Raw genomic sequence first — 16,527 nt, forward strand, 5'->3', positions numbered from 1 at the left:
TTCATTCAAGGAAAACCGTCAATCAAATCGCACACGTCACAAATACCACTGGCATACTCTGATGAAGAATGGAGAGAAAATTGAGGGAAATAATAAGAAATTCCTACTCTGATGAAATATGAGAAGAGTTAAAAGAACTTGCAATGTGACACTAGCTGCGCAGGAATTAACAGGGGAACCACATTGCTGTAAGGGTAGCACATGAAACTACAAGTGAAAAAAAGAAAAGGTTTTTTTTTCAATGCCTGACCTGGGATTTGTCCCTACCTCTTGCTGCCTCCGTATGCCATATGCAATGCCTCAGTCAACTGAGCTCTGTTGATGTGGCCTGGGTCCTAGTTTCCTTTATTCTCTCTAAGCACCCTGTCTCTTTAAATTCACACGCGCAGCAGATGGGGGAGAGATAGAAAAAAAAAAAAAAAGCCGAATGGAGCTCCGGAAGTCTTTTTAGCCTGACGGCGCAACGAAACCAAACCCACGTGGTGGGCAGAAGAGAAAGAATACCAACCAGAGACTGGGTTCAAGTAGTTAAATAATAATTAAAAAAAAAAACAAACTATAGAGAGTGCACAGGATGGAAAAGGCTAATTGTTTTCTTTAAGGTCATTATCTAGTGCAAAAACAAATAGAAAGTCAGGCTGAGCATCAGTTAACAGAAGGGGATTAGAGAGCCAAGCTGTGGGAGAGAGGCTTGATTTCCAGCACTGCTGTCTCTTTAGACGGTGATAAGATACAGGCAGGGAAGTCAGGAGCTCTCCAGATGGTGAGGGAAAGTGTTTGTCTTGGGTTACTGCAGGACAGTCTGGACTCCGTAAGCAGACAGCCTAGGGAAGATTAGGAAGCAAGGTCCATTTGCGAGCACTAAAAAATAATAATACAGCGAGCAGGCAAACCCTGGTTGCCTATTGTTAACATATACTTGACCCCTTGTGACCTCCTCACGACACAGATGTCTGCTACCTCTGTCGCCTCCCACTGCTCTAAGCCCTCCCACTCTGCACCTGGGTAGCCGAGTCCCGCCGGCTGCTCGCAGTGTGCCGTTTGACTTTTGAGAGGTGGCTCTCGGCACAAGGAGACGCAGGGAGGAGGGGGAGGGAGGGAGAGAGAGATTGGAGCCTCGGAGGAGGAAATCGAACGCCACCTCCAGAAGCCTCATTTGTCTTCCCCGTGCCAGACCTCCGCCGGCTTTCCCAAAGCAAGTCTCGCAGCTTAGTCGCCTACCACCGGCTCCAGGCACCCCCGAGGAGATCCCCCCCTGCCCAGGATCTCGCCCGGGGCTGAGCTCCGATCGGAAGCTGGTTTTTTTTTTTCACAGCCGAGGGGGCTGGCAAGCAGCTGGAGGGACTCAGCTACGTGGGACTTTCCGGACACGGCTCGGCTGGACCAGCTCTTAGGAGAGGAGCGGCAGGGGTGCTCTTGCTTTCTCGCTCCGGAACTTTGGGTTGGATTCTCCGGCCAAGCACGAGGAACTTGTATTTTGGCACCTCCAAGCCCGTGGCGAATGGTGGGGATCTCGAGCCCCTTTCAGTGTGAGTACCATTGCGACCCCCAAAAGTATCGTAACTGCGGTTTCTCTTCTTTTTTTTCTGTGGCTGCGGACTCTCCGATCTGTGGAAGATGCAGGAGGGCTTCAGTTGCTGCTTTTCAGAAATGAAGTGTGCGTGGGGGAGGGGTGCTGCCTTTGGGCTCCCCTTACTGACCAGTCTCTCTTGTGAGGCTGGGGCCAAAACCTAGTCTGCACAGGGATAAATTGACAAGCTCCTGTATAAATAAAACCAAACTGTCTTGGCCATATGCCACATAATATCATTCTACCCAGTTCAATCACCCTGATTGATGCATTGATGGGCACATTTTATGATCCCATTCAATTCTTGGAAACTCATCCTCAAGTGGTCTAGCTTTTACTGCATATGTTATTATTTTTTTTTTTTTCTGAGATCCCCACCCCCCCCCACAGTAATTAGTTTACTCATGACAGTTTGTCTAATTTTTATTCCTCTTGGTTAAATGTTCTTATTTTAGCTGACTGGGTAAAAGGAAAGTTTCTTTCAATTCTATTTGTTTGACACTGCTCAGGACAATGTTTGTGAATCAGGGCCTCTAAACTGAGGGGTTCGATTTAACTGAAGGAGCACAGGTTATTTTATTATTTTTTTTTTGTTAATGCTCTGTGTATACAAGTATTTTCTTCCAATTCCTTGAAGGTGGCAAAGGAAACCTTAAAAGGGGAAGACCTTGAATTAAGGAGGTTCACCTCTTTCTCACCCTCTTTCCTCAGTCGCTACACTTAGCAAAAAAAAAAAAAAAATCAGTGATGCATTTGTTCCGAAGTTTGCAGTTATTTTAATCCTGTCGCCAAGGTGGCTTTGCATCTGACCTGACCTTGTATCAGTGATAAGGTGAAGACAGTACTGGAGTCCCTGTCCCACCTTTTCCTTAGGGGGTTTCGGTATCCCATCCACAATTTCCTTGTTTTTAAATCAGATTTCCTTAGGAAATCCAGTTTGACAAAGCAACTTCCTAAAACCAGGGTGAAGGCTAATGAAAGTCTGGCGCACATTTGGCCTAATAGTTTGGTTAGGGGTTTGTTTTTGATAAAGTTGTTGTTCAGTGTTTTGAAAATCAGTGAATCATTAAGGAATACTTGAAATCATAGTAAGATATTTGGAGAGTTTCGTTTTTGGCTTACAGATGACAAACACGATTACAGAGCGGTTCTCTACGTTATATTGCAACATGCCACTTAATTCTTCCTTTGGCACAGAATGCTTGTCTCTCAGTATGTAATCTGATGAATGGCTAAATAACTTGTGCACTGTGAGCAAATATCTGATTATTACCCAGGTTTCCGTGCCAAGATCATAGAACATGTGCAAAGCAACATTTAACCCACCAAAGAATAATAAGAACAGGGAAATTTTGAAGTAGCAATTAATAAACGTGTAAGATTTGGTCTTGCAGTGGTTAATAATACTTCATTTTAAGATAAGCAGACATTGTTTCAACTGGAATGCAGACTGTAGAGTCTGAAAGAATATTTTCAAATGATTTGTAAAAAAAAACAAAACCCAAAACTTTGCAAGACCTTCAGAAGTGCTTTCTATGAGCTCAATGGGATTTTTTGAAATCTTTTGAAAATATTCTTTTGATTCTGTTGTATACTGTATGCTGGATATATTTTTAATTAACAGTATACTGATTTGAAATTGGCTATACAGACTGTGTTTGAGCATAGATTGAAAGCCATTGTTTGCAACGTTTGCATTTTTCTCTATATCTTTTCCCCCATGTCCTCTTCTAATTAATAATAATAAAAAAGTTGTTTCTGCAAGGTTTTATTTGTTGGCAGGCATTTACAACATTGCATGAGGTATGTGTAGCTGGAGAGGTACTGTATGATAAGGTAGCCCACCTGAGGTGCTCCTAGTCTGGAGGCTACTCAGCTCCTGAGATCTCTTCCCCTTGTCATATCTGGTTTCACGTTCCCTGCAACAAACTTCAGCTGACAGGCGTTCAATGCAAGCTAGTTCATTCAGGCTCAAAACATTTAAGAGCAGGGAGTACTGAAAAAAAAAAAAAAAGTTGGCATTTCCCATGTTTGCATTTTAAAGGGAAAAAAAGGGTGGAGGGGGGAAGGAGGCAACTGCAATTGTCAATTTTATCTTTCAAATCCATTTGCCGTAGCCAATTACTATTAAATCTTGGAGGTAATTGAAAAAGGGAGACGTTAATGGATTATTCGGTGCTTCCAATTTTAATTAAAAAAAAAAAAAGCAGCTTTTCTTTGCTCTGTGGGAACTTGTCATGTGTCACGATCAAAGATGCCTTATCAGCTGAAATATAAAAGGTGAACTTGCTGTTTTATAAAGGTTATTTCTCACGGTTTGGTTAAAAAGCACACAGTTAATTCCTCGGTTTCTGTGGTTAGACTCTAGCGTGAATCGTGGAAATATTTGCTTAGATATGCCTTCCTGGTATGTGTGCTCATTTCTAAATTTCCACCTCACCGTTTTTACTTGGTTAAATTATTTAGCTTGCTGTGATCATAAAGTTCCTAGTCTATGAAAGGTACACACTGAGGACTCCGTCTAACCATACAGTGGGATTTGATTCGTACAACGAAGACGGTCCAAGATTTTATTAGAGGAGAAAAGGAAACTGGATCGTTTCAGTGTATTGCAACTAAGATGTACCTATAGATAAGGGCCATTAATTTAAATGGACAAGTACTAGAGACCTGTTAATGTATATAGTACCTACTTTCTCTTGCCACTTCTATATTATCACTGTGCATTTGCTAGCTCTTTCAAATAGATAGATAAATAGATAGACAGATACATAGATAAAAACGCACACACATATGCACTACGGGTATAGAAGTTCCCAGATAATGTTTAAAGAACAGTGGACATTTAATTAAAGCAAACATTAGTTCAGTTTAATGGAGGTCATTGTAAGTGATAAATGCAGAACGGTTTAGCTGTCTGTTGTTTAAACAGAAGGAGCTACTTTGCCCCATTTCCAGTAGCCATCTGTAGAAGAGATGGGTTTGCACCTGTCTGTCCACGCTAATTATAGATTAGGGCCAAAGAAATGAAATCCGAGATGATTTGTTTTGCTAATGAAATTCATACGGGGTTTATTGCAAGCGTGTGTTATGTACAGAGATAGGTGGGGCAGGCTGGAGAGGAAAATAAATGGACCTGTAGGCTTGTAGTACTTTAAATGCAGAATTCTGTTGCACTTTGAAAGGTGCCTCCATTTCTCACTGTCTAGCTAAATAAACCGCGGGCTTGTTCACAGGATCAAGCTCTTTCTTTAGCAATATGAATCGTATTTCTTTGATTTTTTTTGCCATGTGGAATCATCAGTGACCCTTAATGGAGGAGACATGAGATGATTTCATTTCTTGGTGAGAAAAAAAAAACAAACATTTTTTTTTTCTAATCTCTCTGCCCAAAAATCAGTGCGAAATTCACCATGCACAACATAGGTCACAAAGACTTCTACAACATCTGTTTATAGTAATTATGCACATAATTAAGATAACAATTACAAATGAAATAATGACAAGCTTAGCATTGAACTATCATGCTTATGTTGGAATTCTCACATCCTTGCACACTAAAATTTGCATATTATGGGCAAAGAAAATCAGCTTTCTGTATTTCTTCACATGTAAACTTCTCTGCATGGCAGCAGATGTACTCCTTGCTCTCTAGTAAGATAACCCCGTTATTAAGAGAAAGCTTAAATCAGGATTTCTAGCCAGGGCTTTCAGACAGCTGTGGCATAATGGAGCACAGAGCTTGTCAATACAATTGTGGTGTGGTCAAACGTTTTCTACTGTACTGATCTCTCTTAAGCTATGATTTATAACAATATAACTAGATCCCCCGTCACAGACAGCTTTGCATAATATTCTTTATAGATTTCTGCAGCTTTAACCACGCTGGTGAGCAGCTGGTTGAAATACTTTAATTTTTTATCACATTCTCTGTTTAGACTAAGGCACTGACCTTATAGCATGTCTTAAGGAGGTCCAACCTTGTTTCAGATTGTAGATATTTTTATTTTCTGAGCAGGCTTCAGGAGAGCAATGTTCTTTCAAAAACCCTGGAAGTTTGTCTGGAGAATATGACTCAAGAGCCAGTTATTCAGTTTTCACTAAAGTGAAAATGGCCTTTAAGCATTACTAAACCCAACAGAGCTCACTGTAGTTTGACTATAACTTATACTGACATTATCATCAAGGTTTTACCTTTAATTTTGGCAAGAGAAAGCCTGAGAGCTAGTGTTGACAGGCGCTTTTAATAAGGGGCTGGAAGGCCTGGTCGCCCGTCAGAACTAGCCCTGGGAAGAGGTGAGCAGATAGGATCGAGGGGGGGGGGGGTGGAGCACAAGCTGATAGGATATGGGCTGACTTCCCGCCACAGCAGTTCAAAATGATTGGCAGTAGTGGGAGTCTTGGAAATCTGGGAGCGGGGGAGGGGGGGAAGGGGGTATAAAAGCCAGTACCTCCGAGGATCAGGACTTTCCTGTTTCTCAGAGGCAGTTTTCCGGTATTCCTCTGCAAACGAGTCAGTGCAGGCCCGGTTGTGAGCAGGATGGCAGAGGCAGCAGAAGAGGTGCTGCTTGCTGAGGCTCTCACCGAGAGACTCCTTCAACGAGGCCCCAACATTGGATCAATTGAGTGAAGTCGATCCTGACGCTGGGTCACAGCTGCTTTAAAAATGGCCCCTCCAAGCTTGCGGCCTTGTCAACTTTAGCAGTGGCATGTATTGAATCTTAGCATAAGGGCAAGAAGAGTGGAACCTTACAGGTCGGCTAGGTTGTGGTCAGGCCTGTTGCAGTGGATCCTTCCTTCCTTTCTCCAGTGGCTGAGGAGCCTGCCTTGGATGCGATTCAGGCTGTTAGTAAGGGTTCTGCTGCGGGCATTCCTGGGCTGCTGGTGGGGGAAACAAATGATGGAGCTGCCTCTCTCAGTAGCTCGAAGGGAGCGACTCTGGGTCTGGCAGGTTTTGCATTTTCTTTTCCTGGGTTAGGCCCATCGATGCCCCCCCCCCCCCCTAGAGCAGTGGGCACCAGGATGGGGTCAGGCCTTATGGCTTCCCCTCCCCACACACACACACACACACAATTCTGTCAGTTGGTCCACATGCTTCTGGGGGACAGCCTGGTGCACTTGGGCAGGGTCATGGTCCTCTGATCTCAGGGTTGGGGAAGCGGAGCCTGAGTCCCTCAGGGTTGTCTGCAGTGCCTGTGGGTTTGATCGCTGCTCCTGTTTCTTTCCTTCTTTTTAAGGGCTTGAGTTTAGGACCTACTGCAGCTGGGATGTTGAAAGTGCTTCCTGTTCATCTGTGGTTCAGTCAGCAGGGGACTCAGTGGAGAGCGGTTCCAGTCATTGGACATGGTGGCTGCTGTGGGTGGCATCACTGCAGCAGCAATTGCAGGAGTGGCAGGACAGGTGGTACTGCTGGTTCGGGTAATAGGGTTCAGAGGGATTCTGCTGGGCCTAAGGGGTCTAAGAGAAAGTGCAAGGGGAAGCATAGGAGCAGGACGTATGCTTCCTCATCTTCTTCTTCTTCCTTTGACTCCTCTTCTTCTTCCACATCCTCTTCCTCACAATCTTTAGTGACAGGGCCAATGGTGCCATCAGGGGATTCTCAAGACCTTGGGGGACAGTCCAGGGGTGCTACGACCATGGTAGCATTGACTGAGTTGTGGGAAAAGTTCCCAAGGCACTGTGGTGCGAGATTAGAAAGAGGGCTTGTATCAACATTTTTTGGTTGGTTGATTGAAAGGTCAATTTAGCAAGAAGAATAAAAGGAAGGCTAAGAAGGAGGGTGCCAGAGCATGTCCTTCTCTGGTGTCGTGGATCATCAATTGGATCAGGTCGTTCTTGTGGTTGGCTTGTTTGTGGAGGAGACTCAGCAGCAAGATTATGGTTTGCTGTTAGCATACGCTGACTCAGTTTTAGATGCTTATCAGCATTTTGGGGGTTGGGTATGGCTCAACTATGATGAGGCTTTCCATGATAAAATGGAGGAGAATATGCATATGTCCTGGGACATTCAGAACATTTATTTATGATTGATGCACATGGCGCCCAAGGGAATGTGAACAGTGTGCAATGCATCCTCTGTTGGGCACCTTCGGTCTATTGTTCAGGATAAGCTGGGTGAAGAGATATCTCTGGGCCTGATAGCGACATGCCATGATGCTCTCACCAGTGGTGGTCATTCCCAAGAAGGAAACTGGGAAATATAGATTGATCCACAATTTGTCTTCTCCAGTGGGTAGGTCAGTGAACAATGGTAGCCCACATGACCTCTGTACAGTTTGTTATGCGTCTTTTGACAGCACTCTTAGGATCATTCAACAAGTGGACCCAGGAGTGCAATTGGTGAAGTTGGACATCAAATTGGCCTTTCACCTCCTGCCAGTTCATCATGATTCTTATCCGTTATTGGGGTTTGACTTTGAGGATCATTATTTCTTTGACAGGTGTCTGCCTATGGGCTGTTCCATCTCGTGAGTATATTTTTAAGCATTTAGAACTTGCCTGCATTGTGTGACCATTCGGAGGACTGGTCTCGACACTCTTGTGCATTATTTAGATGATTTCCTGTTTGTTGGTTCTTTGGTATCTGATGAGTGTTGGGCGCTGATGGTTGTATTTGAATACTAGGTCAGGGAGTTCAGTGTGCTATTTGTGGACAAAACAGAGGGCCAATGACTTTTTTTATCCTTTGATGGGGCTGGGCTTAGGTGGTTTATGGCTCAAGCATGTCCAGCTGTGCGACGATATCCTGAGCATGTGGGTGGAATGGTCAAAAACCAATCAGCTGGGCAGGGGACACACTGACCAGTTATGGCAGATGCCTGGCAGTCTCACTTGCCCAGTGACCTTGCTACAGGCATTTCTGGAAGTTAGACCTCCTAGTGGTTTGGCCTTGTTGGTCCACATTGATGGGTCTCCGCTCACTCGGTACCAGTTTTTGGCCGTGTTACAGAAGGCATTGTATCAGTGTGGGGCTGATCAAGCCAGATTTAGTAATCACTCCTTCAGAATTGGGGTAGCTACGAGTGCTAAGGTGGCTGATCTTTCTGATCGAGGTATCAGAAATTGGGGAGATGGCCTTCTGTGGTTACATTCTCACGGGAGTGGATGGTGGGGGTGTCATCTAAGACCGGGATGTGGGTTTGGGGTTGGGGGTGGAGTTTTGAGGGGGTTGGGAGTTGGGGAGCAACTCTGTGTTTGCATCTAAGCCTGTTGTTCTTGGCTTGCTTGCATGTCTCCTATTAACTGCTTCTTCCTTTCCCGTACTGTCGTTCAGTGTTGTTGCTGTGTGTTTTTACAGATGCTGTTCCACAGTCCTTTTCAGTGTGGATTGTGTGCCATTCCTTCATCCATTGGGCAGGAGAATGAGCTGTGTCTCACCTGGGTGGTTTACACTTGGGATTGGAATATTTGGGTGCCCATGTGTCATGATGGGGACAGAGGGGCTTGTGTTGGTCCCATCTTTTACCTTTGCTACACTATACACTACCTGCGTGATTGCCTGCGGCACCCAAATGTGTTGTTTCTCCATCTCGGGGGTAATAAAATCAACGCATGGACTGGAAAACGACTCATTAACAAGATGCAGGATGACCAGGCACAAGACTGGTTTAGTTGGACATCATTCCTTGTCCTCATTGTCTGGGGACCAAGAAGTGGACTCTAAGACTAGAGTAGGTAAACCGGCAAGTCACAGCCTGGATTAAGGCTAGGGATGGCCTGCAAATTTGGCATGAGTGGCATGAGTGGGTTGATGTTACCTCTATGGGACTTTTTTTGCTCAGGATCGAGTTCATTTGTCTGATGTGGGGCTGGATTTACTGCTTGATGATTTTGCTATTTGTTGTGAGAGATGCGTAGTTAAAGATGGTTGTCAAGTGCAGCTCTATTGATTGGGGGAGCCTGTAATGGTATTATGGCTTTGGGCGGTGGTCTCGAGCTACCGAACATTGGGGGCTCATCTGATGATGAGTGGCTGGAAGGCAGCCAGTTCGAAAGTGGGTACCATTGGGGCTGGTGACCCGTTCAAAGGTGCATGAAGGCACATGCCACCCCCAGACCCTTTCTGGCATGGAAAGGTCATGGGGCTCAAAAGCTGCTTATTGTGTACTGTTTATGGTAGCTTGGGTGTTATACTTACTGTAAAATTATTGTGTTTTGTTCTAAATAAACAGAGCTGCGGCCTGATTTTACCATCAAAGAGTGGCTTTGTGTTTATTATTTTTACTTCTGAAGAAGAATGGTTAATTGGTTGAGCTGAGTTGAGTTGGTTAAAAAGGGGAAGGATAGGGGTAAGAAAAGGGGCGAGGAAGGTGAGCGTGTGAGCAGTCAGGCCTTTCCAGGTCCAGATGTTACCATTGTTCTGAAAGAGAAAATATGCTGGTAGGAGAAAGAGGGAAACAGATGTTAAGAAAAGAACAGGAAGTCTGAGAGCCCTTCTTGACAGGAAAATTTAACACGGAGTTGGGAGGCCCGCGAGGTCACTCGTCGGGAGGAGGATGGGGGTTGGAGTGGCGTAGGGGAAGGGGGGATAGGTTAGATCAGAAGGGGGGGGGGTCTTTTCCACCGAGGAAAGGCCCTGAATTAGCTGGAGACCACGGCCAAAGGGGGCGATGGGAAGGAGTATTTAGGAGCAGACCTCGGAGGACCCAAACGGTCAATCTGTCCTCTGAGGCAGCTTTCCCGCCTGCCCACAATATGGCACAGGGGGATTAGGGTAGCTTGGGAGGCAGTATCCTGAGCTACTGGCTGCTGGGCTCATCAAGAGATGAGCGGTGGGCCAGCGGGGAGCTGTGCCTGGTGGGTCAGATGACCCTGGACAATGGGGCATGTGGGGACATGCCACCCCTCGGACCCTTGCTGGCATGGCAGGGTCGGGGGCTATTTAACTGTTATAGTAGCTCAGGACAAGGTGGTTATTATTACAATTGGTGTTTGTTAAACAAAGTTAATAATATATTTAAGTTATATGTTTAATTTCAATCAACAGGGCTGCAGCCAGGTTTCACCACTCAACGGATTTGTGTCTTATTGAGGAATGTGCAGGAGGGATGGTGTTTCGTAGGAGCTGGCCACCACAGGTTCCACTGTTACAAAAATCATGTGTTGTAATTGTCACAGATTTTCTTCAGTTCAGATACAGGAAAGGATTGATTCATATCATCTATATATGTATGTTTTATACGTTAGGTTGTAGGTTTGTGTACACTTGTTTTTCAATTTATATTATATTATGAATGTACAATTGATACCCGCTTAGAATTGTTGGCTATGCGGGCTATAGATATTTTAAAATAATTAATAAATAAATAAAATTGGTCCTACTTTGGCTCATGGATATGAAAAAGTTTTCCTGTTATTACTTCAATGACAAATCGGTCAGGATCCTTTTTATTTGGATTCATTGCAGTGACCAAATTTTCCCACAGTCTCTTCCTTTATCCACATTATGTTTTCGTTTTGTCTTGTTATCCCCTTTGTATTAACTTTCTAGTGTAAACCACTACATTTTCCAGGAGTGCTGGGAAGAGAGGGGAATAGTTGGCTCTTCTCAGGTGTTAACTTTACACTTTATTTTATTTATGTATTTTTTTTTTTAGTTCAATAAGTTTTATTTTATAAAATTGATAAATACAAACAAATCATAGCAGATTACATTATACATAGGAACCAACAATTGTCCTATACAATAATAGTTATATAAAACATTAGAAAAAGAAAACTATTAATTGATGCAATTAAAACAAAGCACAAATAAAGATAGCGTAATAACAACTACCAATAGATAATCCATGCTGTTAGTTATATGTTAATTATTGCTATTATCTATTGGTAATTGCAGGGAAACAAGATTTGATGTATGTGATATGGAAACCGCAGTTATAAGTGGTATATAATTTTTAAATAAATAAATAACTTTAAACTTCATAATGGAAAGCTTTCCCTACTATATTTTAATAAATATTTGACCAAGAAGTGAAAAGCAACTACAGACATTTTACCATCTTTTAGATGATTTCTGGCATCCACTCTTCAAATTATTTTGACTGCTGAGTTTCTTCAACAATAATTTTCCTCCTGCAGTCAAGCAAAGATTGCCTTGAAAAACCTCTAATAAGCTAGTTGGATTTTCAGGATAGCCACTATGAATATGCATGAGGTCAGTTTGCATATACTGAGTCTCTAGTGCATTCAGTTTAATCTGGTACATATTTATTGTGAAGGCCCTGAAAACTGGACTGTCTGTGGGATCCCAGCATAGATTTAGGAAGCCCTGCTTAAAGTGGCTTCAAAAGCTGATGCTATTGTGTGTTGCCTCCTGTGTTTCTTCAATCATTGATATGAAGATAGATATAGAAATATGGCCTTGTTTCATTATTAACTAATATAAACTCTTCAGGTAACATCTAGCTTGCAAATTATTCCCAAACACTCCCTGGGGTGATGCAGAAAGCAGGCCTAACCACTTGCGTTGTACATGCCCAGCAATCCAGAGAAGGATTGAGCTCAGTTGTTAGCTCCAGCTGAATATGTGGCTGCACACGCATTAAAATGAATGCTAATGAGGCCATTGGGTATTCTGCCACAATGGAAAGAGGTAGACACCCACCTTGGGTGAATCTCTTCATAAAAGCAGTTAATAAATGCCAATAAATAAACAGGGGCTTTTGATGCTCAGTTACTGCAAGAATTTTTTTTCGTTAGGTTCTAGGGCTGCATACTGGGGCTCAAGGAAAGGATTTTGTAACTGGAAAGAAGCCCCTGCAAGGTTCAAAGGCAGGCACTATAGAGAATGACATGGGGACTCATCCCTGTCCCTGCGGCTAACCACAGGAAACTATTCCCGTGTCATTCTTTAAGGAGAGAGGGAAGAATCAGAGCATTTATGGGCACAGCCACTGATCCTCAAACCTTGCATTAAAGAATGTTGGAGTTGAAGGACTGAGATTGAGATAGACAATTAATGGGTAACAATTCCTTATCCTAATGTTCTAACCCTATATGTTCTCTTTTTCTCCTAAACATTGTAGTTCAACCTGTTTCCCTCTTGTTTCGTGTATTGTCAGAGTCTTAAAGTATGCTTTTTTGCTAAAACCCTGTTTTTATATAAATCGCATTGAATCACGATATTGCGATAAGAACATAAGAACATAAGAAGTTGCCTCCGCTGAGGCAGACCCTAGGTCCATCCTGCTCAGCGGTCCGCTCCCGCGGCGGCCCATCAGGCCCATTTCCTGAGCAATGGTCTATACCTATCTATACCCCTCAATCCCTTTTTCTTCTAGGAATCTATCCAAACCTTCTTTGAAACCATTTAATGTTTTCTTGTCTACAACAGCCTCTGGAAGCGCGTTCCATGTATCCACCACCCTCTGAGTGAAAAAGAACTTCCTAGCGTTTGTTCTAAACCTGTCCCCTTTCAATTTCTCCGAGTGCCCCCTTGTACTTGTGGCGCCCCTTAATTTGAAAAATCTGTCCCTGTCTACTTTTTCTATGCCCTTCAGGATCTTGAAGGTTTCTATCATGTCTCCTCTAAGTCTTCGCTTCTCCAGGGAGAAAAGTCCCAACTGCTTCAATCTTTCGGTATATGGAAGTTTTTCCATTCCCTTTATCAGTCTAGTTGCTCTTCTTTGTACTCCCTCAAGTACCGCCATGTCTTTCTTGAGGTACGGCGACCAGTACTGGACGCAGTACTCCAGGTGCGGCCGCACCATTGCACGATATAGCGGCATGATGACTTCTTTCGTCCTGGTTGTAATACCCTTCTTAATGATACCCAACATTCTGTTTGCTTTCCTTGAGGCCGTGGCGCATTGTGCTGATGCCTTCAGTGTTGCATCTACCATCACTCCCAGGTCTCTCTCCAGGTTGCTGACCCCTAGTGATGTTCCCCCCATTTTGTATGTGAACATCGGGTTCTTTTTCCCCACGTGCATGACCTTGCATTTCCCCACGTTGAAGCTCATCTGCCATTTTTCGGCCCACTTTTCCAGCTGTGTTAGATCCTTTTGAAGATCTTCGCAGTCTTCCCTGGTTTGAGCCCTGCTGCATAGTTTGGTGTCATCTGCAAATTTAATGACCTCACACTTGATTCCCGCCTCTAGGTCGTTTATGTAGATATTGAACAGGAGCGGTCCCAGCACCGACCCCTGCGGAACTCCGCTCGTGACCCCTTTCCAGTCTGAGTAGTGGCCCTTTACGCCAACCCTCTGCTTCCTGTTTGCCAGCCAGACCTTGATCCATCGGTGGACCTCCCCTTGTACCCCGTGGTTCCATATCTTTTTAAGCAGTCTCTCGTGTGGCACCTTGTCGAAGGCTTTTTGGAAGTCAAGGTAAATGATGTCTACAGATTCCCCTTTATCCACCTGACTGCTCACCCCCTCAAAGAAGTACAATAAGTTAGTGAGGCATGACCTACCCTTGCAGAAGCCGTGTTGACTCGGTTTTAGCTGCCCATTTTTTTCGATGTGCTCACAGATGCTGTCTTTGATCAGTGCCTCCATCATCTTTCCCGGGACTGAGGTCAGGCTTACCGGCCTGTAGTTTCCCGGGTCTCCTCTTGCGCCCTTCTTGAAGATGGGCGTGACATTTGCTATTTTCCAATCCTCCGGGATCTCACCAGTTTTTAAGGATAGGTTGCATATCTGTCGAAATGGCTCCGCTATTTCGTTTTTTAGCTCCTTGAGTACCCTTGGGTGAATGCCGTCCGGACCTGGCGATTTGTCGCTCTTTAGTCTGTCAATCTGCTTAAGTACATCCTCTTGGCTTACTTCTAAATCGACCAGCTTATCATCTTGGTCTCTTATTACGATCTCCTCGGGTTCCGGAATGTTGGTTATATTTTCCATTGTGAAGACTGACGTGAAGAACTCATTTAACCTGTCAGCTATCTCTTTCTCTTCTTTTACTACTCCCTTTCTGTCACCATCGTCCAATGGTCCCACTTCTTCTCTCGTCGGTTGCTTCCCCTTGACGTATCTGAAGAACGACTTAAAGTTTGTTGTTTCCTCTGCAAGTCTCTCTTCGTATTCTCTTTTTGCTTTTCTAACCACTTGGTGACACTCCTTCTGGTGTTGTTTGTGCACTCTTTGGTTCTCCTCTGTTTGATCTTTTTTCCATTTCCTGAACGATGCCTTCTTGTCGCTTATCGCCTTCTTCACTGCATTTGTTATCCACACTGGATTTTTCGTTCTATTTTTTTTGCACCCTTTTCTGAACTTGGGGATGCATAGGTTTTGCGCTTCGTGCATAGTCTCCTTGAGTAAGGTCCAGGCTTGTTCTACGGATTCCGTCTTCCCTATGTTGCCTTTGAGTTTCTTTCCCACTATTTTCCTCATGACATCATAATTTCCTTTTTTGAAATTGAGTGCCGTCGTTGTGGTTCTTTTCCCCTTTGATGATCCAATTTCAAGCCTGCACTGGATCGTGTTGTGATCGCTGTTACCTAGCGGTGGTAATACCGCCACCTCCTTTGCTGGCCCTCCTAGGCCGTTGAAGATTAGGTCAAGAGTGGCATCGCCCCGTGTTGGTTTCGTGACCAGTTGCTCCATGAAACAGTCCCTCGTGACCTCTATGAATTTGGTCTCTCTTGCGCAGTTTGAATGCCCAATACTCCAGTCTATCCCAGGATAGTTGAAGTCCCCCATCACCACCACACTTCCGCTTTTGCATACCTGCCTCAGTTCAGCTTCCAGCTCCTGGTCGATTTCTTCCGGTTGTCCAGGTGGGCGGTAGTACAGACCCAATTTAGTGTCTGCCCCTGCTCCTCCCTGTAGTTTAACCCATAGTGATTCCAAGCCATCCGCCCGTACTGTTGTTTCCATCTTGGCTGATGGTATGGAGTCTTTTATGTACAGCGCTATTCCTCCACCCTTTTTATGTGTCCTGTCTCTCCTGTACAGTTTGTACCCTGGTATGGCCACATCCCATTGATTTTCCTCAGTCCACCACGTTTCTGTGACTCCAATTATGTCTAGGTCCTTATTGCTGGCAGTGATTTCCAGTTCTCCCATTTTGGCCCTCAGGCTCCTAGCATTTGTGTATAGGCAGTTTAAGACCCTGTTTTTTGTCCTCTCATTTTGTTTCCCTCGTGCTTTGGTACTCTTGCGGTTTTCTTCATGGTTTACCAGCCCCTGAGCTTCGTCCTCCTCCTGCTGTGTGTGTGTGACGTCCTCTGCCTGCTTCCCTTGCATCTCCTGCTCTCCTAATTCCCACTCAGTCCTGGGCTCTTTTACACAATGTCTTTGTCCCTCTGGTTCCTGTTGTTCTGTATTGGTGCCGCTTACCAGGTCCATTTGTACCCTCGATCCCTGCAAAGCATCTTTAGGTCCCTTTTCAAAACATAGACGCTCAGTCCCGAGTCCTCCTTTACAATGTCCCAGTTCAGTAACCTTGTCAGGTACTGATGTCCGATGTGTCGAGGTCAGGTCGACTATTGGCTTTCCCCTTCTCCTCAGTTTAAAGCCAAGTCTATGACGTTCTGGATGTTGCATGCCAGCATCCTCGTCCCATCTGTGCTAAGGTGCAGTCCATCTCGTCTGTAGAGCTTGTTCTTCCCCAAGAAAGTAGTCCAGTTCCTAACAAAGTGGAAACCCTCTTCCTCGCACCATCTCCTCAGCCAAACGTTAATTGATTGTAGTTCGCTCTGTCTTTTTGTGTCCGCTCTCGGTACTGGCAGGATCTCTGAGAAGGCTAAATAAACTTGAAACACTAAAGAATGACACGTGATGGTTCCCGTCGGTTATCCAAGGGGACGGGGATGGGGGACAAATGGACATGAGCATGTGTCTGAATCAAACCAAAAGCACACATTAGCACTTGTTCTTCTGCACCTAAATATGAGCCTTGCAAACATTTTCTGTGAGCAATTTTTGCTAGGCTTATATTGAGTGCAGAACAGGCACATGTGCGTGCTGATACTTTCAATTTTTGTTTGGGCATGCACACAAAAGCCATGCTTA

General features: G+C 44.4%; 1 protein-coding gene across 2 annotated transcripts in view; it reads left to right on the plus strand.

Moving 5' to 3' along the window:
- Positions 1 to 639: 639 nt before the first annotated feature.
- RUNX1T1 (RUNX1 partner transcriptional co-repressor 1) overlaps positions 640 to 16,527 on the plus strand; it is a 446,411-nt gene continuing 430,523 nt past the window's right edge. For both annotated transcript variants that reach the window (XM_033933228.1, XM_033933232.1), the window contains exon 1: positions 640 to 1,529. In XM_033933228.1, coding sequence (XP_033789119.1) covers positions 1,502 to 1,529 — 28 coding nt within the window. In that variant the 5' untranslated portion in view covers positions 640 to 1,501. The remainder of the gene's footprint in view (positions 1,530 to 16,527) is intronic.

Source organism: Geotrypetes seraphini, chromosome 2, assembly GCF_902459505.1.
Source record: "Geotrypetes seraphini chromosome 2, aGeoSer1.1, whole genome shotgun sequence".
Classification (NCBI taxonomy): Eukaryota; Metazoa; Chordata; class Amphibia; order Gymnophiona; family Dermophiidae; genus Geotrypetes; species Geotrypetes seraphini.